Source organism: Oncorhynchus gorbuscha, linkage group LG06 (assembly GCF_021184085.1).
Source record: "Oncorhynchus gorbuscha isolate QuinsamMale2020 ecotype Even-year linkage group LG06, OgorEven_v1.0, whole genome shotgun sequence".
Classification (NCBI taxonomy): domain Eukaryota; kingdom Metazoa; phylum Chordata; class Actinopteri; order Salmoniformes; family Salmonidae; genus Oncorhynchus; species Oncorhynchus gorbuscha.
In genome coordinates this window covers 83,957,188-83,982,468 of record NC_060178.1, presented here as the reverse complement: position 1 = coordinate 83,982,468, position 25,281 = coordinate 83,957,188, and the positions used below count along the sequence as shown (strand labels likewise).

Genomic DNA, 25,281 nt, shown 5'->3' with positions numbered 1-25,281 from the left:
ACGACAGATTTTCACCTTGTCAGCTCAGGGGATCCAATCTTGCAACCTTACAGTTAACTAGTTCAACGCAATAACGACCTGCCTCTTGTTGCACTCCACAAGGAGACTGACTGCCTGTTACGCGAATGCAGTAAACCAAGGTAAGTTGCTAGCTAGCATGAAACTTATCTTATAAAAAACAATCAATCAATCAATCAATCATAATCACGAGTTAACTATATATGGTTGATGATATTACCAGATATTATCTAGTGTGTCCTGCGTTGCATATAATCTGACTGAGCAATCAAGTATCTAAGTATCTGACTGAGCGGTGGTATGCAGAAGCAGGCGCGTAAACATTCATTCAAACAGCACTATCGGGCGTTTTGCCAGCAGCTCTTCGTTGTGCATCAAGCATTGCGATGTTTATGACTTCAAGTCTATCAACTCCCGAGATGAGGCTGGTGTAACCGAAGTGAAATGGCTGGCTAGTTAGCGCGCTAATAGCGTTTCAAACGTCACTCGCTAGCTCTGAGCCTTGGAATGGTTGTTCCCCTTGCTCTGCGTGGGTAACGCAGCTTCGAGGGTGGCTGTCGTCGATGTGTTCCTGGTTCGAGCCCAGGTAGGAGCGAGGAGAGGGACGGAAGCTATACGGTTACACTGGCAATACTAAAGTTCCTATAAGAACATCCAAAAGTCAAAGGTATATGAAATACAAATGGTATAGAGAGAAATAGTCCTATAATTCCTATAATAACTACAACCTAAAACTTATTACCTGGGAATATTGAAGACTCATGTTAAAAGGAACCACCAGCTTTCATATGTTCTCATGTTCTGAGCAAGGAACTTAAACGCTTTCTTACATGGCAAATATTGCACTTTTACTTTCTTCTCCAACACTTTGTTTTTGCATTATTTAAACCAAATTGAACATGTTTCATTATTTATTTGAGGCTAAATTGATTTTATTGATGTATTATATTAAGTTAAAATAAGTGTTCATTCAGTATTGTTGTAATTGTCATTATTACAAATAAAACAAAAAAATCACCCAATTAAGCCATTTTCAGTAGTGAGTGCATACATTTTCATACTGGTCCCCCATGGGAATCAAACCTACAACCTGGGTATTGCAAGCACCATGCTCTACCAACTGAGCTACACAGGACAAGTACATTCTAAACAGTACAGTAAGCAGTTTAAGTAGTAGGTAAGCCAGACTTCAGACATGGCCACTGTGATTTCCTTGTCTCTTTTATATAACAAGATTATCTCAATCTGTCTCATTCTAGTCCAGAACAGATCGATGAAACACACTATAACAGGAGTGCCATTTAATGAACATTTAAGGTTTCGCCAAGTCTAGATCATCATTTAACTGCTCCTGTTTCAGCGCTACATGAGCTCAGGCAGCATCCCAAATGGCACCCTATTACCTAGTGCACTACTTCTGACCAGGATCCATAGGGATAGGGTGCCATTTGGGACGTAGATATTTCCCATAAAAACACACAACTGTTGACTGTTCTGGCAGTGGCTCTTAAACGCCTTAGTAAGGCGTGTCAGTGTCACTGAGAAAAGACATGTCCAATAAACTGGTGCAGATTCTGGAGCTAGTTCTTTGTCTACCTTGGCAGCATCCCAAATTGCACCCTATTCCCTTTAAAGTGCACTACTTTCGACCAGGGACTCGGCTCTGCTCAAAGGCAGTGCACTAGGGAAAGGGTGCTATTTGAGGCGGAGCCCTTGTGTTTTTTACCTGCACATAGTGTAGCTCGGTTGGAAGAGCATGGTGCTTGCAATGCCAGGATTGTGAGTTTGATTCCCATGTGGACCAGTATGAAAATGCATACACTCACTACTGAAAGTTGCCCTGGATAAGAACATCTGATAAATGAATAAATGTAAATATAAAAATGTGTGTGTATGGAAAAAGGGGCAGGCCAGTGAGTGTGCTTGTTATTGTTATGGTGTCAGTATAAACAGAGAGAGTCCTAGTAGGGGGAAGAGGATCTGTTGATGCAGCTGAACTTTACTGACAGAGACCTATTAACACCACAGAGACAGAGAGGAACAGTTTTCAACATTCAGACTTGTAAGCGCAAACACACACCAAAAAGCAACAGAGGCCTGCCACGGGAAGAACACTTGGAAGGCAGAAGAGACGTTTCAAAATGCAGGAGCCTTTAATCAGATAGACACAATTCTAAGATCTGCTCCCAGAGACAATGAGCTTCTATTGAGAACATGTTCTTTATCAATTGTTTATCAAAGTCTTGATCATTCAGTAGCCTAAGACGGCACAATAACAAATGTACGCACAATACATTGAAAACTTTGGCTTTGGTTTGCTGTACTACCCATTTGTCGAAATCATAACGAGGCTCGAGCACCTTCACGAGGTGTTGAAATTAGAGGTCGACCGATTATGATTTTCCAACGCCGATAACGCTACCGATTATTGGAGGACCAAAAAAGACGATACCAATTAATTGGATAAGAGCAACTGCTCAAATGTAAATCAAATGTGCTGTTTTGTAAAAATGAATGTAGTAAGAAACAAATAACAGCATGTTAGGCTCATCCTAATCAGAATGTGTCACGCAATTACGTTGATTCCCACCGTTTCTTCATTTTGGTACAGCTGTTATCAGACACGTGTAGCTCTCGAAATATGATTATCTTCCTTAATCGTGTGCAGCAAATTTACTAAATGAAAAGCCAAAATGAGTATGACATCCTGGCATTTAAAGCATACTCAATTGTTTTTAATTTCACAAACTAAATGTAATTTTTTTTTCGCATACCCAAAATGCCTACTATTTAGAATGCAAGTACGGGTATTCCGACACGGCCAGTAATAGAATCAATGATACTATTTCTACAGAGGAAATGCACATGTGAGTCAACTGTTCTAATCGTTTCATTCAGTTCTATTCAGTAGGAGTTCTGTTTGGCTCACAGATATATCCTACTTCTGGAATAATCTAGTTTCCAGATTCCCAGTTAACAGAGTTGATTCATGACGTAACTATTTTATCCTGGTTTGTCTGGTTCTCAGTTTTGGAGCGCCTGTGTAGCACTGAAAGGGTTTTTGGGATATGTTATCATTGGTCCCCCTTGACCATGGTGACACTCAGGCTGCCAATCATGGCGATCGATCAGACTCAGAACAACCAGTCCCAGACAGACGGAGGACTCTATCCTAATAATGACTCTGGCTAATCAATGGAGGATAATGAGGCAGAATGGCAATTTACTATCTGTCTCCTTCTCATTCTCCTTGTTTATCATCCCCTTCTCTGTCTCTGTCTCTCTCTCTCTGCATCTCTCTCTCTTTGCATCTCTCTCTCTCTCTCTCTCTCTCTCTCTCTCTCTCTTTATCTCTCTCTCTCTGCATCTCTCTCTCTTTGCATCTCCTCCCCCACTCTCTCTGCTCCCGTCCTTCCTTATGGAAAGAACAATGTATTGTCCCAATAGAATGTCTGCCTGTATATTGTGTTAGGCTAACTCAGATCCCTTGGTTGAGACATAGCTAGTGCTTTGGTAGCTACACCATATATACACCCCTTCAAATGAGTGGATTTGGCTATTTCAGCCACACCCGTTGCTGACAGGTGTATAAAATCGAGCACAGAGCCATGCAATCTCAATAGGAAACATTGGGAGTAGAATGTCCTACTGAAGAGCTCAGTGACTTTCAACACATCACACACACACACACACACACACACACACACACACACACACACACACACACACACACACACACACACACACACACACACACACACACACACACACACACACACACACACACACACACACACACACACACACACACACACACACACACACACACACACACACACACACTCAGTTACTTTCAATGAAGTAGTAGGCCACACAAGCTCACAGAACGGGACCGCCGAGTGCTGAAGCACGTAGCGTGTAAAAATCATCTGTCATCGGTTGCAACACTCACTTCCGAGTTACAAACTGCCTATGGAAGCAACATTAGCACAATAACTGTTTATCGGGAGCTTCTTGAAATGTTGCCACAAAAGGTTTCCATGGCCGAACAGCCGCACACAAGCCTAAGATCACCATGCAATGTCAAGCGTTGGCTGGAGTTGTGTAAAGTTTACCGCCATTGGACTCTGGAGCAGTGGAAACGCCTTCTCTGGAGTGATGAATCACGCTTCACCATCTGGCAGTCTGATGGACAAATCTGGGTTTGGCAGATGCCAGGAGAACGCTACATGCCCAAATGCGTAGGGCCAACTGTAACGTTCGGTGGAATGGGGATGGGTCTGGGGATGTTTTTCATGGTTCGGACTAGGCCCCTTGTAGTTCCAGTGAAGGAAAATCTTAACGCCACAACATACAATGACATTCTAGACAATTCTGTATTTCCAACTTTGTGGCAACAGTTTGGGGAAGGCCCTTTCCTGTTTCAGCATGACAATGCCCCCGTGGACAAAGCGAGGTCCATATAGAAATGGTTTGTCAAGATCGGTATGGAAGAACTTGACTGGCCTGCACAGAGCCCTGACATCAACTCCATCAAACACCTTTGGGATGAATTGGAAAGCCGACTGCGAGTCGGGCATAATCGCCCAAAATCAGTGCCCGACCTCACTAATGCTCTTGTGGCTGAATGGAAGCAAGTCCTCGCAGCAATGTTCCAAAATCTAGTGGAAAACCTTCCCAGAAGAGTAGTGGCTGTTATAGCAGCAAAGGTGGGACCAACTCTATATTAATGCCCATGATTTTGGAATGAGATGTTCGACGAGCAAGGTGTCCACATAATTTTGGCTGTGTAGTGTATAATTGTCCCTCTCTTGGTAGGCAGTGAACTGGTACTGCAACTCTTCTGTACAAGGCTTAGGCTACAGTATAATCACATTGCCAGAGAGCCACAGGGATTTTGTGACTTCTCCAGGCTTCCAGCCAGCCCTGAGCTCAGTCTGCCCACAGTCATGCCAGCCCAGCACCACTTAGTGCTATCACCTGCCCTGGCGTTTGGCTGCCACTGCCTGGCTGTGTCCTTATATAGGCTGTATGCTACTGTATATAGGCGGTATGCTACTGTATATAGGCTAGCTACATGTAACATTTTAGGTTAGCTACAGTGCATGCAAGGGCATAGCATATTCTCATAAGTAAGGACAACGTTGTCCTAGCTGGTTTGCCTAGCTGCTTTGCCAGTTTCGCTTAGGCTGAAAGTGCTTCATTAATTCACTCAAAAGAGAAGGTATCCTCTTGCTACCTCATAATCCAATCAAGGTTCCACTGGCTTCCAGTTTAAGCTCGCATCCGCTACAAGACCATGGTGCTTGCCTACGGAGCTGTGAGGGGAACGGCACCTCAGTACCTCCAGGCTCTGATCAGGCCCTACACCCAAATAAGGGCACTGCGTTCATCCACCTCTGGCCTGCTCACCTCCCTACCACTGAGGAAGTACAGTTCCCGCTCAGCCCAGTCAAAACTGTTCGCTGCTCTGGCTCCCCAATGGTGGAACAAACTCCCTCACGACGCCAGGACAGCGGAGTCAATCACCACCTTCCGGAGACACCTGAAACCCCACCTCTTTAAGGAATACCTAGGATAGGATAAAGTAATCCTTCTCACCCCCCCCTTAAAATATTTAGATGCACTATTGTAAAGTGGCTGTTCCACTGGATGTCATAAGGTGAATGCACCAATTTGTAAGTCGCTCTGGATAAGAGCGTCTGCTAAATGACTTAAATGTAATGTAAATGTAAGGTGGCTGAGTTGAAGAAATTGAATCTGCAAGAGATATGAAGTTAGCCTGAAGGACGGACCATGTTGTTAGAGTGGCTCAGAACACTTCTTAGACCCTGAGACCTTACAGGTGCTACATCATCTTTGACATGGACTCTTTAGTCATATCTGGATCTGCGTATGACTAAGAGTCTGTATCATGCTGATATTCAGCTACAGCTGCTCTTGGAGAAGGTTCTTATAGAACAGGGTTTCCCATCCTTTTTCTGCATCGCAAACTGGAGCAGATCCAGAAACAGTTTTGCGGACCGGAGAACGTCCATCAAGCTAGCTTTAGGAAGCTGCACCTGGACAGATTCCTGAGGTCTGGTTGGAGAGTGTTTAATCTTTTAGTAGGCTAATCAGTGAAGTTCGATTGATCTGTTAGTCATGTCAATATTAGGAAGGTGTTCCTTATGTTTGGTATTCTCTGTGTAGAAAAGGCCTCTGTCGTTTCTGCTTTTGTGGTTTTTCTCTTCCGTAAAATGGCAGAAACCGGAATGGATGTCTGTGTGGTTTACTATGTGGCCAAAGAAAGCCATTCAGGCTATTTTCTCAAACCGTGCGTGTGTGTGTGTGTGTGTGTGTGTGTGTGTGTGTGTGTGTGTGTGTGTGTGTGTGTGTGTGTGTGTGTGTGTGTGTGTGTGTGTGTGTGTGTGTGTGTGTGTGTGTGTGTGTGTGTGTGTGTGTGTGTGTGTGTGTGTGTGTGTGTGTGTGTGTGTGTTGGAGCATATGTTTCTTTTGCAAAAACCGCCATAATAGAGTCGCATATGCTTAGTGTGAATGGAGACAACGTTTTACATCAAAACAAGGAATTGGAGAGAACCTACAGAGGCCATACCTAGGCCATACATCCAGGCAGCCCTTCTGTTGTGTCCTGTTATTGACCCTGACAGGGCAGCTCAGACATACCCTTAAGGCAAAGAAAAGGGCAACGGTCAACTGTCTTAGGGCTGCCTGTCTACTTCAGTTGCAGAGGTACAGTTAGGTGCTTCAGTGCTAAAACACATTTCTGTTGCTAGACTATCCAGTTTGTTCATAATGCGGGAGATCCTTTTTGATCTTTCAGCCTTACGCTGCGCCCAAATGGCACCCTATTCCCAATAGTGCACTAGTTTTGGTCAAAAGTTGTGCACTATATAGGGAATAGGGTGCCAATTGGGATGCACCCTTGGTTATTTTTTTGTCTACCCACCTGACAGAGAATGCCGTAGGTCTGAATAGAGAGATGAATGGATAAGAGAGGGATACTTCCGTTTCTTTCCAATGGGGTTTTCCACTCTCTTTCTGCTCTCTGTCAATGTGCCACGATGTTTCAAAGAGTTCTGTTTAAAGATCAAAGTACAGACATATATTTTGTCCAGTTCTGAACACATTTACACCTGTCATTGTGTATTAAAAACCACAAGGAAGATGATGACAATGACGTATTATAGGCTAGCCTACTAGAATAGTGTAGGGACATAATATGCTTGTTAACATTTTCTGCAACATGTGTTATGACTAGGGCCAATCGTTTTTGCTGACCACGTATCCTGGCAAAGGAAAAACTCCCTAGTTGAGAAACACCCAGTCACTGTAGCCCTATGTGAAATGCAAATTATTTTCTATGATTTCTTTCAATGTGTGGTTGTAGACATGAATAGCATCTCTATGGCTAGTCTCTAGGCTACAGTACTCCTTGCAGGGGCCCCAGTGGTCTGACTGTTTGTGGTGCCCAGTGCTTTTGTGTGTGTGGGTGTTAGTAATGTGCTATGCCGTGTTTACAGCCAGGCATTTGCATGGAGAGACACTGGAAACCAGTGATCTTTCTGCTGCACCAACATAAAGACTGGGTTATACACACATACGCACGCACGCACACACACACCAACACACACACACACATACGTACACACACAGACACACACACTAGGCTTGGGCGGTATCCAGAGTATCATACCTTAAAACCGACATTGTGCTATGCCGGGATATTCTGTAATGCTGGGCACTGAACACAAGTGGGTGCTATTTTCGAACCCCACTGAGCATCTGTAATCCCATAGCAAATGCTAGTTAAATGCTAACGAGCACATTGCAAACATTTTATACAGTCTCTGGCATAAACTATTTGCAGGACAGACATCTCAGCTCATAAAGTTATACAAGAAACTCAAAAAGCTACTCAGTTTGCACAACACAATTATTAGATCCAGAAGGGGATTCTTCTGTTACCAAGTTAAGCTTTATTTTTGCAAGAAGCTAACCACTTAGCTAGATAACTAGCTACTAAATTAGCAAACTAAATGCACAATTGCGGAGCATTTAGCACATTTTTGACAGTTAACTTAATAGTTATAAGATATCTAGCTGGCAAACATTGAGTTATGACTAACATACTGTAACTAGATCACCTGGTGTGTGCTGCACAACAGTGAGTGAGTCACAAGGCTCCAGGTCTCTCGTCTATGTGTGCTTGTAATCAAACACCATGTGACTGGGGACTATCGGTAAGCTTCATAATGAAAAATAATATGACAGGTGTAATGAACATCTCAATCTGCTTGATCTCCTAACGTATTGCACAAGTTGACTGCAGGAATTTAAAAAGTAGCTACAAAAGAATAACTTTCACTGGTATTTCCAAATCTCTAGGTATACAGTATATATACGTTATACCGCCCAAGCCTGACACACACTCAGCCTTTTAGGTGAGGTGATTGAAGGCCAATGACGCTTGACTGGGTTACATTTCACTGCCTCATTATGTTCTACTGTTTTGGGTGCCATCTCTGTTGCCCTGTTGTAGCCAGTAAGTTATGTATTCAACAGACCTTTTTGATGTCGGATTTCTATAGATAGTATGTGGGGGCATCTCTCTGTGTGTGTGTGTGTGTGTGTGTGTGTGTGTGTGTGTGTGTGTGTGTGTGTGTGTGTGTGTGTGTGTGTGTGTGTGTGTGTGTGTGTGTGTGTGTGTGTGTGTGTGTGTGTGTGTGTGTGTGTGTGTGTGTGTGTGTGTGTGTGTGTGTGTGTGTGTCTGTCTGAACCCCCTAGTGTTAAACACACCTGCAGGCCATGGTAAAACAGGGATTTTGTTGGCAGGATTATGATATTGGGTGTGTGGTATGTGGGGCACTATAGGGGGAGAGACGGACAGACACACACAGTCTGTCCACATGCAGTAATTTACTGTACTGTGATGTCAGCCACAGCCCACCAACGTTTATTGAGAGGGAAGCAATTGTTTTCAGAGAATGAAGAGAGGGAGTGGATGGAGGGATGACGAGAAAGAGAGGGGTTGACTGAACACAAGATAGTCATTGATAAAGGGAGGGAATGTGTGTGTGAGAGAGAGAGAGAGAGAGAGAGAGAGAGAGAGAGAGAGAGAGAGAGAGAGAGAGAGAGAGAGAGAGAGAGAGAGAGAGAGAGAGAGACGAATAGAGGGAGAGAGAAGGAGATGGTGGTGGAGAGATAGAGAGAGTAGGAGGTGGTGGTGGGTGTACTATGTCTGGAATGTTAGCTCATGTTTGAACTGGAACTCTAAAGGCTCTGTTTGTCCTCTCACTGTCCTTAGGGCAGTTTAGGCCCCACTTGGCAAGCTGCCCAGTGTGTGCGTCTGTGTCTGTCAGGGTTGAGGTTCTTTCGGAATTTAATTCAATTCAAACCATACATTTTAAATTGAATTTCAATTGACTATACCCCACAGGAAGCAGAATTTGAATCGAAGTAAATCAAATTTATTCAAAGCGATCCAAATCAATTCAACTGAAACATGAAACTTTTATCAAAAGGATCTGCCATTTATTAATGAATAGAATACCCATACCATTTCAAATATTAGTTTGATTTTAACTCCGTTTTTTTTATTGTCATGAGATGTTAGATTGTTCCCTTTCATACTGTAGTGTTTGATCTAATGCATACTGGGGAGAAAGAAATCTGATATTAAAACATTAAAGGAGTAGTTCACTATTAAATAACTTGATGTTAGATGCTTCATCGCCCTGAAAGTAGTCTATGTGCCGGATGAAACTGTATTCGATGGTTCAGTTTTCTTTAAACAGCCATTACAAACTCCAGCTAACTTTAGCTGCCACTAGCTTACAATCTATTGTAGTGGGGCGTATGAGCATGATTTTTAAAAAGTATGTCTAAATCACCATAAATCCACTCCATTTTTTGGTTTTATGTTACTTAAAGGTGATTTGGCCATTTTAAAACAAAACATGCTCACATACCCGATACCCGATCAGTTCCATAGATTATTAGCTAGCGGTGACTAAAGTTAGCTGAAGATTGTAATGGCTGTTTTATTTGATTTTTTACCATAGATTACAGTTTCTCCTGGCCCATAGACTACTTTCAGGGTGAGGCACCATCTAACATCATTTTGCAAAATAGTGAACTATTCGTTTATGAACTATGAATTATTATACACAACCCACAAAATGTTTTTAGAATATTTCCAGATTTCAAGTTTTCATAACAATCGGTAATCATCATTTTTGGACGCCTATTATGGCCGGTTACATTGCACTCCACGAGAGGACTGCGCGGCAGGCTGACTACCTGTTATGCGAGTGCAGCAAGGAGCCAAGGTAAGTTGCTGGCTAGCATTAGACTTATCTTATAAAAAACAATCAATCTTCACATAAACACTAGTTAACTACACATGGTTGACGATATTAGTAGGTTAACTAGCTTGTCCTGCGTTGCATATAATCAATGCAGTGCCTGTTAATTTATCATCTAATCATACCGTACTTCGCCAAACGGGGGATGATTTAACAAAAGCGCATTAGCGAAAAAAGCACAATCGTTGCACGAATGTACCTAACCATAAACATCAATGCCTTTCTTAAAATCAGTACACAGAAATATATATTTTTAAACCTGCATATTTAGTTAAAAAGATTCATGTTAGCAGGCAATATTAACTAGGGAAATTGTGTCACTTCTCTTGCCTTCATTGCACACAGAGTCAGGGTATATCCAAAGGTTTGGGCCGCCTGGCTCGTTGCGAACTAATTTGCCAGAATTTTACATAATTATGACATAACATTGAAGGTTGTGCAATGTAACAGCAATATTTAGACTTAGGGTTGCCGCCTGTTCGATAAAATATGGAACAGTTCCATATTTCACTGAAAGAAAACGTTTTGTTTCCAAAATGATAGTTTCCGGATTTGACCATATTAATGACCAACGGCACGTCTTTCTGTGTTTATTATATTATAATTAAGTCTGATTTGATAGAGCAGTCTGACTGAGCGGTGGTAGGCGGCAGCAGGCTCATAAACATTCATTGAAACAGCACTTTACTGAGTTTGCCAGCAGCTCTTAACAATGCTTGATCACAGCGCTGTTTATGACTTCAAGCCTATCAACTCCTGAGATTAGGCTGGCAATACTAAAGTGCCTATTAGAACATCCAATAGTCAAAGGTATATGAAATACAAATGGTAGAGAGAGAAATAGTCAACGCATCATAATTCCTATAATAACTACAACCTAAAAGTTCTTAACTGGGAATATTGAAGAACTGGGAATATTGAACCACCAGCTTTCATATGTTCTCATCTTCTGAGCAAGGAACTTAAACGTTAGCTTTTTTACATGGCATATATTGCACTTTTACTTTCTCTAACACTGTGTTTTTGCATTATTTAAACCAAATTCAGTATGTTTCATTATTTATTTGAGACGAAATAGATTTATTTATGCATTATATTAAGTTCAAATAAAAGTGTTCATTGTTCATTCAGTATTGTTGTAATTGTAAGGGTTTTCTGGTGAAAGAGAAGCGGACCAAAAAGCAGCATGGTGGTTATTCATGTTCTTTAATTTATAAAGAAACTACACATGAGATAACTAACAAAAACAACAAACGTGAGAAAACCTAAAACAGTCCTATCTGGTGCAATCACAGAGATAGGAACAATCACCCACAAACACACAGTGAAACCCAGGCTACCTAAGTATGATTCTCAGAGACAACTAATGACACCTGCCTCTGATTGAGAACCATACTAGGCCGAAACATAGAAATTCCCAAAACCTAGAAAAACAAACAGACTGCCCACCCAACTCACGCCCTGACCATACTAACTAAATACAAAACACAGGAAATAAATCTCAGAACGTGACAGTACCCCCCCCCCCCCCAAAGGTGCGGACTCCGGCCGCAAAACCTTGACCTATAGGGGAGGGTCTGGGTGGGCGTCTGTCCGCGGTGGCGGTTCTGGCGCGGGACGCGGACCCCACTTCACCATTGTCTTAGTCCGCCTTATTGTCCGCCTCCGTGGCTTTCTCACCATGGCAACCCCTCTCAATGACCCCACTGGACAGAGGGGCAGGGGCTCTGGCACCTCTGGGCTGAGGGGCTCTGGCGCCTCTGGGCTGAGGGGCTCCGGCAGCGGCGCCGGACAGGCGGGAGGCTCCGGCAGCGGCGCCGGACAGGCGGGAGGCTCCGGCAGCGGCGCCGGACAGGCGGGAGGCTCCGAACGCCGGACAGGCGGGAGGTTCCGGCAGCGGCGCCGGACAGGCGGGAGGTTCCGGCAGCGGCGCCGGACAGGCGGGACGCTCCGGCAGCGGCGCCGGACAGGCGGGACGCACCTGCAGGGAGGAGACAGAGAGACAGCCTGGTGCGTGGAGCTGCCACAGGAGGCAGCGGCGCCGGACAGGCGGGAGGCTCCGGCAACGGCGCCGGACAGGCGGGACGCTCCAGCAGCGGCGCCGGACAGGTGGGAGCACCTGCAGGAGGAGACAGAGAGACAGCCTGGTGCGTGGAGCTGCCACAGGAGGCAGCGGCGCCGGACAGGCGGGAGGCTCCGGCAGCGAGGCGGGACGCTCCAGCAGCGGCGCCGGACAGGCGGGAGCACCTGCAGGGAGGAGACAGAGAGACAGCCTGGTGCGTGGAGCTGCCACAGGAGGCAGCGGCGCCGGACAGGCGGGAGGCTCCGGCAGCGGCGCCGGACAGGCGGGACGCTCCGGCAGCGGCGCCGGACAGGCGGGAGCACCTGCAGGGAGGAGACAGAGAGACAGCCTGGTGCGTGGAGCTGCCACAGGAGGCAGCGGCGCCGGACAGGCGGGACGCTCCGGCAGCGGCGCCGGACAGGCGGGACGCTCCGGCAGCGGCGCCGGACAGGCGGGAGCACCTGCAGGGAGGAGACAGAGAGACAGCCTGGTGCGTGGAGCTGCCACAGGAGGCAGCGGCGCCGGACAGGCGGGAGGCTCGGCAGCGGCGCCGGACAGGCGGGAGGCTCGGCAGCGGCGCCGGACAGGCGGGAGGCTCCGGCAGCGGCGCCGGACAGGCGGGAGGCTCCGGCAGCGGCGCCGGACAGGCGGGACGCTCCGGCAGCGGCGCCGGACAGGCGGGAGCACCTGCAGGGAGGAGACAGAGAGACAGCCTGGTGCGTGGAGCTGCCACAGGAGGCAGCGGCGCCGGACAGGCGGGAGGCTCCGGCAGCGGCGCCGGACAGGTGGGACGCTCCGGCAGCGGCGCCGGACAGGCGGGAGGCTCCGGCAGCAGCGCCGGACAGGCGGGAGGCTCCGGCAGCGGCGCCGGACAGGAGGGAACACCTGTGTTGATGGGACGGAGAGACAGCCTGGTGCGGGGTGCCTCCACTGGTGGTACCGGGCTGGGGACACACCTCAGGGCGAATGCCTTGCATACTAAGCCAAATCAATTGCTCTCTCTCTTCGCACTCCCCCAATTCTATTAACGCCTCCTCATCTCCCATCCGTTCACTCAACTCCACTCTGTCCAATAACTCCTCGACCCTCTCAGACTCAGCCCTTAGCTTCGCCGACAGCTCGGATAACATCCATGGCTCCTTTCGGTAAACAGGGGGAGTTGGCTCAGGTCTGGCTCCTGACTCTGCCACACTCTCCCTGTGCCCCCCCAAGAAATTTTTGGGGGTGCGTCTGGGCCGCTCTGCCGTGCTAGCTCCTCATAATGCCGCCTCTGCCTTCGCTGCCTCCAGCTCGGCTTTGGGGCGGCAATATTCCCCTGGCTCTGCCCAGGGTCCTTTCCTGTCAAGGATCTCCTCCCAAGTCCATTTCTCCAAATAGTGCAGCCTCTCCCACTGCTGCTGCTGCTGCTGCTGCTGCCTCTGTTGATTCTCCTGCTGCTGCCTTTGCTGCTGCTGCTCCTGCTGCTCCTGCTGCTGTTGCTGCTGCCTCTGTTGCTTCTCCTGCTGCTACTGTTGCCTCTGTTTACCACGCCGCTTGGTCCTTGGTTGGTGGGTGATTCTGTAAGGGTTTTCTGGTGAAAACCCAGAAAATTAATGTTCTTTAATTTATAAAGAAACTACACTTGAGATAACTAACAAAAACAACAAACGTGAGAAAACCTAAAACAGTCCTATCTGGTGCAATCACAGAGATAGGAACAATCACCCACAAACACACAGTGAAACCCAGGCTACCTAAGTATGATTCTCAATCAGAGACAACTAATGACACCTGCCTCTGATTGAGAACCATACTAGGCCGAAACATAGAAATTCCCAAAACCTAGAAAAACAAACATAGACTGCCCACCCAACTCACGCCCTGACCATACTAACTAAATACAAAACACAGGAAATAAAGCTCAGAACGTGACAGTAATTGTCATTATTACAAATATCTACAGTTGAAGTCGGAAGTTTACATACACTTAGGTTATTAAAACTCGTTTTCAACCACTCCACAAATTTCTTATTAACAAACTATAGTTTTGTAAAGTCGATTAGGACATCTGCTTTGTGCATGACCCAAGTAATTTTTCCAACAATTGTTTACAGACAGACTATTTCACTTATACTTCACTGTATCACAATTCCAGTGTGTCAGAAGTTTACATACACTAAGTTGACTGTGCCTTTAAACAGCTTGGAAAATTCCAGAAAATGTGTCATGTCTTTAGAAGCTTCTGGTAGACTAATTGACATCATTTGAGTCAATTGGAGGTGTACCTGTGGATGTATTTCAAGGACTACCTTCAAACTCAGTGCCTCTGCTTGACATCATGGTAAAATCAAAATGAACCAGCCAAGACCTAAAAAAAACAAATGTAGGCCTTTGGTCTGGATCATCCTTGGGAGCAATTTCCAAATGCCTGAAGGTACCACATTCATCTGTACAAACAATAGTACGCAAGTATAAACACCATGGGACCACGTAGCCGTCATACCGCTCAGGAAGGAGACGTGTTCTGTCTCCTAGAGACGAACGTACTTTGGTGTGAAATGTGCAAATCAATCCCAGAACAACAGCAAAGGACCTTGTGAAGATGCTGGAGGAAACAGGTACAAAAGTATCTATATCCACAGTAAAACGAGTCCTATATCGACATAACCTGAAAGGCCGCTTAGCAAAGAAGAAGCTACTGCTCCAAAACCGCCATAAAAAAGCCAGACTACGGTTTTCAACTGCACATGGGGACAAAGATCGTACTTTTTGGAGAAATGTCCTCTGGTCCGCTGAAACAAAATAGCACTGTTTGGCCATAATGACCATTGTTATGTTTGGAGGGAAAAGGGGGAGGCTTGCAAGCCGAAAAACACCATCCCAACCGTGAAGCACGGGGGGGGGCGGCATCATGTTGTGGAGGTGCAATAGATGGCAGCATGAGGAAGGAAACTGATGTGGATATGTTGAAGCAACATCTCAAGACATCAGTCAGGAAGTTAAAGATTGGGCGCAAATGGGACTTCCAAATGGACATTGACTCCAAGCATACTCCCCTGACCTCAATCCTATAGAAAATGTGTGGGCAGAACTTAAAAAGCTTGTGCGAGCAAGGAGGCCTACAAGCCTGACACCAGCTCTGTCAGGAGGAATGGGCCAAAATTCACCCAACTTATTGTGGAAAGCTTGTGGAAGGCTACCCGAAACATTTGACCCAAATTAAACCATTTAATGGTAATGCTACCAAATACTACTTGAGTGTATGTAAACTTCTGACCCACTGAGAATGTGATGAAAGAAATAAAAACTGAAATAAGTCATTCTCTCTACAATTATTCTGACATTTCACATTCTTAAAATAAAGTAGTGATATTAACTGACCTAAAACAGGGAATTTTTACTTGGATTAAATGCCAGGAATTGTGAAAAACTGAGTTTAAATGTAGTTGGCTAAGGTGTATGTAAACTTCTGACTTCAACTGTGTGTATATATATATATATATATATATATATATACTTATTTTCAATGGCGGCCTAGGAACAGTGTGTTAACTGTCTTGTTCTGGGGCAGAACGACAGATTTTTACCTTGTCAGCTCCGGGATTTAATCTTGCAACCTTACAGTTAACTAGTCCAACGCTCTAACCACCTGATTACATTGCACTACACGAGGAGCCTACCTGTTAAGCGAATGCAGTAAGAAGCCAAGGTAAGTTGCTAGCTAGCATTAAACTTATCTTATAAAAAACAATCAATCAATCTTAATCACTAGTTAACAACACATGGTTGATGATATTACTAGTTTGTCTAGCGTGTCCTGCTTTTCATATAATCGTTGCGGTGCGTATTCGGGGAAAAAGGACTGTCGTTGCTCCAACGTGTACCTAACCATAAACATCAATGCCTTTCTTAAAATCAATACACAGAAGTATATATTTTTAAACCTGCATATTTAGCTAAAAGACATCCAGGTTAGCAATATTAACCAGGTGAAATTGTGTCACTTCTCTTGCATTCATTGCACGCAGAGTCAGGGTATATGCGATAATAATAAATGTTTTGTTTTCGAAATGATAGTTTCCAGATTCAACCATATTAATGACCAAAGGCTCGTATTTCTGTGTGTTATTATATTATAATTAAGTCTATGATTTGATAGAGCAGTCTGACTGAGCGGTGGTAGGCAGCAACAGACTCGTAAGCATTCATTCAATCAGCACTTTCATGCGTTTTGCCAGCAGCTCTTCGCAATGCTTCAAGCCTATCAACTCCCGAGATTAGGCTGGTGTAACCGATGTGAAATGGGTAGCTAGTTGCGCACTAATAGTGTTTCAAACGTCACTCGCTCTGAGACTTGGAGTAGTTGTTCCCCTTGATCTGCAAGGGTAACGCTGCTTCGAGGGTGGCTGTTGTCAATGTGTTCCTGGTTCGAGCCCAGGTAGGAGCGAGGAGGGGGACGGAAGCTATACTGTTACACTGGCAATACTAAAGGGCCTATAAGAACATCCAATAGTCAAACGTATATGGAATACAAATGGTATATAGAGAAATACTCCTAAAAATACTATATTAACTACAACCTAAAACCTCTTACCTTGGAATATTGAAGTCTCATGTTAAAAGGAACGACCAGCTTTCATATGTTCTCATATTCTGAGCAAGGAACTTAAACGTTAGCTTTTTTACATGGCACATATTTCACTTTTACTTTCTTCTCCAACACTTTGTTTTTGCATTATTTAAATCAAATTGAACGTTTCATTATTTATTTGAGGCTAAATGGATTTTTATTGATGTATTATATTAAGCTAAAATAAGTGGGGCCTCCCTTGGTGGCGCAGTGGTCTAGGGCACTGCATCGCTGGGTTCGATCCCAGGCTCTGTCGAGCCGGCCGCGACCAGGAGGTCCATAGGACGACGTTTGGCCGGTAGGGATATCCTTGTCTCATCGTGCACTAGCGACTCCTGTGGCGGGACGGGCGCAGTGCACGCTAACCAGTTTGCCAGGTGCACGGTGTTTCCTCCGACACATTGGTGTGGCTGGCTTCCGGGTTGGATGTACGTTGTGTTAAGAAGCAGTGCGGCTTGGTTGGGTTGTGTTTCGGAGGATGCATGGCTTTCAACCTTCGTCTCTCGCGAGCCCGTACGGGAGTTGTAGCTATTAGACAAGATAGTAACTACTAACAATTGGATACCATGAAATTGGGGAGAAAAGGGGGTCAAATTAAAAATAAATAAAAATATTATTATTATTATTTAAATAAAAAAATAAGTGTTCATTCAGTATTGTTGTAATTGTCATTATTACCAATACATTTTTTTTTTAAATGGCCGATATCGGTATCGGCTTTATTTGGTCCTCCAATAATCGGTATCGGTATCGTCGTTGAAAAATCATAATCGGTCGACCTCTAAACCAATTTTCTGTTTTTCAAATTTACGGATAGTCAGGGGCACACTCCAACAGTCAGACATAATTTACAAACGATGCATTTATGTTTAATGAGTCAGCCAGATCAGAGGTAGTAGCGGTGACTGTTAAAAATATAAAATATAATTAGTAAAGTACAGATACCCCCCAAAAACGACTTAAGTACTTTAAAGTATTTTTATTTAAGTACTTTACACCACTGCATGTTTTAAATAAATAAGCCTTTTGTAACGGCAGATTTATTCTTTGTCTGAAAAGGAGTAAGGATCGGACCAAGATGCAGTGTGGTAAGTGTTCATGACGATTTATTAAAAACGAACTGAACACTGAAATACAAAACAATAAACGATGTGATGAAAATGAAAACCGAAACAGTACCGTGTGGCGACAAACACTCACACAGAAACAAACACCCACCAACCGTGAAACCCAGGCTACCTATGATTCTCAATCAGAGACAACTAACGACACCTGCCTCTGATTGAGAACCATGCTGAACACAAAAACAAACAGACTGCCCACCCCAATTCACGCCCTGACCATACTAAATAAAGACAAAACAAAGGAAATAAAGGTCAGAACGTGACAGTACCCCCCCCCCCCCAAACGTGAGGACTCTGGCCGCAAAACCTGAACCTATAGGGGAGGGCCTGGGTGGGCGTCTGTCCGCGGTGGCGGCTCTGGCGTGGGACGTGGACTCCACTTCACCATAGTTTTAGTGCTCCTCGTAGCCCGCCTCCGTGACTCCTTTAGAGCGGTGACCCTCGCCGCCGACCTTGGACTGGGGACCCACGCCACGGGTCCCGAATGGACGGGAGACTCCAGCAGCGCCGGACAGGCGGGAGACTCCGGCAGCTCCGGAGTGAAGGGCAATTCCGGCATCGCCGACGTGACAGGCGTCTCTGGCAGCTCCTGGCCGGCTGACGGCTCTGGCAGCTCCTGGCCGGCTGACGGCTCTGGCAGGTCCTGGCCGGCTGACGGCTCTGGCAGCTCCTGGCCGGCAGACGGCTCTGGCAGTTCCTGGCTGGCTGACGACTCTGGCAGCTCCTGGCTGGCTGACGACTCTGGCAGCTCCTGGCTAACTGACGTCTCTGGCAGCTCCTGGCTGACTGACGTATCTGGCAGCTCCTGGCTGAATGACAGCTCTGGCAGCTTCTGGCTGACTGACGGCTCTGGCAGCTCCTGGCTGACTGACGGCTCAGGACAGACGGGCGGCTCTAGCAGCTCAGGACAGACGGGAGACTCTAACAGCTCAGGACAGACGGGAGACTCTAGCAGCTCAGGACAGACGGGAGACTCTAGCAGCTCAGGACAGACGGGAGACTCTGGCAGCGCTGGACAGGCGGGAGCACCTGTAGGCAGAAGATGGAGAAACAGCCCGGTGCGGGGGGCTGCCATCAGAGGGCTGGTGCGTGGAGGTGGCACTGGATAGACCGGACCGTGCAGGCGCACTGGAGCTCTTGAGCACCGAGCCTGCCCAACCTATGGTTGAATGCTCCCGGTAAGGCCAGTGCGGCGAGGTGGAATAGCCCGCACTGGGCTGTGCTGGCGAACCGGGGACACCATGCGTAAGGCTGGTGCCATTTACGCCGGCCCGAGGAGACGCACTGGAGACCCGATGCCTAAAGCCGGCTTCATGGCACCTGGCTCGATGCCCACTCTAGCCCGGCCCATACGAGGAGCTGGAATGAACCGCACCGGGCTATGCACGCACAGGGGAGACTGTACGCTCCACCACATAGCATGGTGCCTGCCCGGTCCCTCTCTCTCTCCGGTAAGCACGGGAAGTTGGTGCAGGTCTTCAACCTGGCTTCACCACACTCCATGTGTGACCACCCTCAATACATTTTTGGGGCTGCCTCTCGGGCTTCCAGCCTCCTCATACCAGCGCCTCTCTGCCTTCGCGGCCTCCAGCTCTGCCTTGGGACGGCGATATTCCCCTGGCTGTGCCCAGGGTCCTGCACCGTCCATAATCTCCTCCTAAGTCCAGGACTCTTGTGTTCGCTGCTGCTGCCAGTTAGCAAGCCGCTTAGTCTTTTTGTGGTGGGTGTTTCTGTAACGGCAGATTTCCTCTTCTTCTGAAGAGGAGTCAGACCAAGATGCAGCGTGGTAAGTGTTCATTTATTTATTTTAATTTTACCTTTATTTAACCAGGTAGGCTAGTTGAGAACAAGTTCTCATTTGCAACTGCGACCTGGCCAAGATAAAGCATAGCAGTGTGAACAGACAACAACACAGAGTTACACAATAAACAAATCAATAACATAGTAGAAAGAAAATAATCTATATACATTGTGTGCAAAAGGCATGAGGAGGGTAGGCAATAAATAGGCCATTGGAGTGAATAATTACAATTTAGCAGATTAACACGAGTGATAAATGATCAGATGAACAAGTGCAGGTAGAGATACTGGTGTGCAAAAGAGCAGAAAAGTAAATAAAATAAAAACAGTATGGGGATGAGGTAGGTAAATTGGGTGGGCTATATACCGATGGACTATGTACAGCTGCAACGATCGGTTAGCTGATCAGATAGCGGATGTTTAAAGTTGGTGAGGGAGATAAAAGTCTCCAACTTCATGACGATTTATTAAAAACGAACTGAACACTGAAATACAAAACAATAAACGATGTGATGAAAACCGAAACAGTACCGTGTGGCGACAAACACTCACACGGAAACAAACACCCACCAACCAACAGTGAAACGCAGGCTACCTAAGTATGATTCTCAATCAGAGACAACAAACGACACCTGCCTCTGATTGAGAACCATACTAGGCTGAACACAAAAACCAACATAGAAAAACAAACATATACTGCCCACCCCAACTCACGCCCTGACCATACTAAATAAAGACAAAACAAAGGACATAAAGGTCAGAATGTGACACCTTTTTCATTTCATTTAAATAAATTCAACATCCTTTAATTCAAATTAAATTCAAATTCTGCTTCCTGTGAGATGTGGCTAATTCAAATTCCATTATGTTTCTAAAATGTAATTGGAAATAAAGAGTATTTCGCTACTCAATTCAGAATTGACCCCAACTTCTAAATTGACCCCATCCCTAATGTGCGCGTGTGTGTGCGTGCGTGCGCGTGCGTGTGTGTGTGTGCTAACACATTGTCTTGTCTGGCCTTTAGATTTGGTCCAGTTAAAGTGTGAGTGGAACACTGCCCTACATTTGAACTATCCTGTCGCTGTAGAAGCATGACATCATCATACATGAAAGGCTGGCTTATATGACACACCTCATTCATACTGCCGTTAAGAAAATATGATAACCTTTGGTTGGGTTTAATATTATGGGTTGTCCTATAGCAGTTGGTGAGACCGTATCCACATTTACAGAGTGAGTCATATGGAGGAGGAATTTGGTTAGTATTCAGATGGAATATAATAGAAGTTCTCTGTTCCAATGATTGAAACCAATGCCAGTAGAGTTTTTCAGACAATCAATCTATACTTCTGTTCACTACTTCTCCCACTCTACTGGGGGACAGATTCACACTGTGATGTGTGTGTGTGGACATTCTTGTGCACGGTCCAGTGAGGGAGAGAGAGAGGCCAGTGGGCCAGGCAGAATGGTCCCTGCCGAACATAAGGCTGGGTTTGTGCTCAGTGAGGCTGGAGCTGGGGTCTGAGAGCAGGTCTAGCAGAGAAGTCAATGCCCATAGAGAGAGAGGCTTTAGACGAGGTGGGAGAGCCTGCAAACGACCCTGGAACTGGAGCTGGGGGTAGAAAGTAGGACTGGGTGTAGGACAGTGAAGGTGGGACTGGAATGGAGGAATACGGATACGTGACTAAAATGATGGCAAAAGGAAGACTGAGAGGAGAAGGCATGGGGCAAGTACTGTCGTTCACCAGACACTTGCACCCAATACCTGTAGATAAGGCTATGGGGCAAGTACTGTCGTTCACCAGACACTTGCACCCAATACCTGTAGATAAGGCTATGGGGCAAGTACTGTCGTTCACCAGACACTTGCACCCAATACCTGTAGATAAGGCTATGGGGCAAGTACTGTCGTTCACCAGACACTTGCACCCAATACCTGTAGATAAGGCTATGGGGCAAGTGGCAATGTGTTTTTGGGGTAAGTCAACTATTCGGACACTCAGCCTAGTCAAAGATCTGTATGGGCTTTAGCCAATCAGTTCCTCTGACTATTCGTATGTACAGTCACATCCCAGATTATTGGCATCCTTGATGAAGATGAGGGAAAAGACTGTATATATATATATATTATATGCTCAAATTTTTTAAACATTATATTATTTTATACTAATACAATTTCTCAGCTGAAGAGATTTTGTTTAACAATAACAAAACCTCTCAACAAGATAGGTGTCAATGATTGGAAACCCTGTTTTATATACTAGGGCACTCTCCTCCTGCACTGAGCCTTTTTCTCAAATGTTTTATGAGATTGGAGAACACATTGGGAGGGATATTAAACCATTCCTCCAAACAGAATCTTTCCAGAACAAAACAGCTCCATAACGTCAAAGACCACTAGGCTATGCACCAATGGTCACCAACCGGTCGATCTCGATTTCTAGTCGATCACCAAACGTTTTTGTAAAAGAAAACAACGACAAAGCCTCGCTTTCCTATTTTTTTCGCTTCGTGCTGTTGGTGGTAGGTGCACCTGATTCAGCAGTCGTAGCACCTATAGGCCTAACGCTGGCCAATAAGATAGCTCAGATCACCCTGTTTGCACAGTTTCCTCGAGCCATAGACGGTAAAAAGAAGCCTCAAACGCACAGCAAAGGTGATACTGTGATATTTCAATACTTTTAAAACCATGACTAGAGACTCGATGAATACAGCAAACAGCTGCTGTTTTTATGGATAAGTTCATGTTTCATTTGTTATTCAGCACTGTCAACATTAACACTTTTATAAGCCATATAATGCACTGTTTCCCATGTTTGTTCAATGAACCATTCTCAGACCATTTAATTTCTAAATGGTCTGAGAATAACAACATTGGCAGTGCAATTCATGCATAGCCAAGTTACAATGTATTGGGCCTACTGCACAAACCTCATTGATACAGAACTGTTTTTAATCGGTTAATGTTGCACATGCTTACTCTTTTAGTCATGTTTAGATCTCAGCTTGCATTTTGACTCAGAAAGTGATCTTGACTCAGAAAAGGTTGGTGACCACTGCTATACACTAAGTGTACAAAAGATTAAAAACACCTGCACTTTCCATGACATAGACTCACCAGTTGAAAGCTATGATCCCTTATTGATGTTACTTGTAAAATCCACTTTAATCAGTGTAGATGAAGGGGAGGAGACAGGTTAATCCTTAAGAGTCTATTGACGAACCCGTGAGTCAATCTAAGTAACATAATAAAAAAATCTCCATAAAAATCCTTCAGTTTAAGCTAGAGAAATCAGTTTTTTTGCATAGGCTCAATCCACATCTGCCTATGTGGAGCTACAGCGGTGTTTGTCAGATCATCCCGAAAATCGGTCATCGGTTTGGCCTACAAACTATTATGAAGGGGAGACTCACAAACACAATGTTGTTTTCTGTTATGCTCTACGACCCCCCACAAGTGTCACAGGACTCGTCTGAAGAAATCTATATATTTCCTGAGCTTTCTTTTATCTCCTTAATATAGGACAGACACTTCAAAATCTTATTCCTTATGATAAAATGTTATACTGTATTTTTTGCAATTTATGAATGTGTTATTCAATGCATTTCTATGGGCTATAGTAGTAAATATATTTTTTGATACCTAAAGGGGTCGTAAAATTCAAAATCAAATAGCTAAATGTTCTATGGTCTGACCATCTTAAAACAATTTGATATGTTAGCTTCGTAGCCGCCCCACCCCCACGCTCAACAGTTTCCCATGTGTATCAACAATGGTCCACCACCCAAATGACATCCAACCCATTTGGACACAACTGTTGGAAGCATTGGAGTCAACATGGGCCAACATCCCTGTGGAACGTTTTCAACACCTTGCAGAGTCCAAGGCCCAACGAATTGAGGCTGTTCAGAGTGCAAAAGGGGTGTGTGACTCAATATTAGGAAGGTATTCTTAATGTTTTGTACACTCAGCATATGCATTCTTCTTGAATGAGAAAGTTACAGACGCACAAATAGTATACCGCCAAGACATGCTAACCTCTCACCATTACATTAAAATGGCATCTTTAACTTTCTCACTCATCATTATTTACGAGTCATTCAGGACTATCCATAATCATGGTAGCATCCACATTAATGTAGGAGTGTTTAGAAACAAGCTCTATTCCTATTTACAATAAAAGTGACTCCAAAATGACACTACGGTCCATGATTTACCATTCATTTCTACTGGGCACATATATGCAAATGCATCCAAATGCATTCAAGCTTGCGTGCTAGGAATATGGGACCAAATACTAAACTTTTGACTACTTTAATACACATGCTGTATGTGAATTTGTCCCAATAAGTCTGGTACCCTAAAATGGGGGGACTATGTACAAAAAGTGCTGTAATGGATGAAAATAGCCTCAGATTAAAGCTGACAGTCTGCACTTTAACCTCATAGTCATTGTATAATTTCAAATACAAATGTGTCACTGTCATTATACTTTTGGAGGTCACTGTATAATCCACATTTTATGTGCATACAATATACATTATAGCTCAGTATTTGTATTATTTATTTCATAGTCTTTTTTGGTCATCTTTATCAAGGGCACCAATAATTTTTGATTTTACTTTATATTTGTTTGCAATTGTAGCGGATAAAAACACCAGAGAGGAGTTTGCTTCAGCAACAGATCTGGAGCCAGACTAAAAGCCAAGTAAGAAGGTTGAATTGGTGTGTTTCATTCTTCAAGGGATTTACTGAGATGTAATTTGTCAGCTGGCAAATTTCTGTCATAATACCATATGAAATCGAAGAGAGAGAAAGAGTTTGGGGAGCATCCTCCAATGATTCTGACTTGTTATTTCAGGAACGAGTGATGAAGAAAAAGCGAAAAAAGAGAAACGTGAGCAGAGACCTTTCCATGATGGAAGCTCACTAAGGCATTCTGTTGAAAAGACAAATATGTTCTTATGTTGTTTTTCCCTCCCTCCCTCCTTCCTTCCTTCCCTCCCTCCCTCCCTCCTTCCTTCCCTCCCTCCCTCCCTCCTTCCCTCCCTCCCTCCTTCCTTCCCTCCCTCCCTCCTTTTGTTTTTCAGAGTTGCTGAGTTCCACAAAGAGGCTGAACATCAACTATCAGGACTCAGATGGGTAAGACATTAGTGTGTGCATGCGTTAGGGTTGGGTGGTATCCAGATTTTCATAACTTTATACCGTTCCTGTACCATACCAGGGTAGTCATTATTACCGACAGTGCACAGAAGGGGCACTATTTGCTTTATTTTTTAGCCACTTGATTTTTTTTTAGT

The 25,281-nt window shown here is 44.9% G+C and overlaps 1 protein-coding gene across 6 annotated transcripts in view; it reads left to right on the top strand.

Annotated features, from left to right (window-relative positions):
* LOC124038454 (caskin-2-like) overlaps positions 1 to 25,281 on the top strand; it is an 87,882-nt gene that overhangs the window by 28,058 nt on the left and 34,543 nt on the right. For all 6 annotated transcript variants that reach the window (XM_046354359.1, XM_046354358.1, XM_046354357.1 and 3 more), the window contains one exon: positions 25,072 to 25,123. Coding sequence is in view for 5 of the 6 variants with exons in the window: in XM_046354358.1 (XP_046210314.1) it covers positions 25,072 to 25,123 (52 nt within the window). In the remaining variant the exon portion in view is untranslated. The remainder of the gene's footprint in view (positions 1 to 25,071; positions 25,124 to 25,281) is intronic.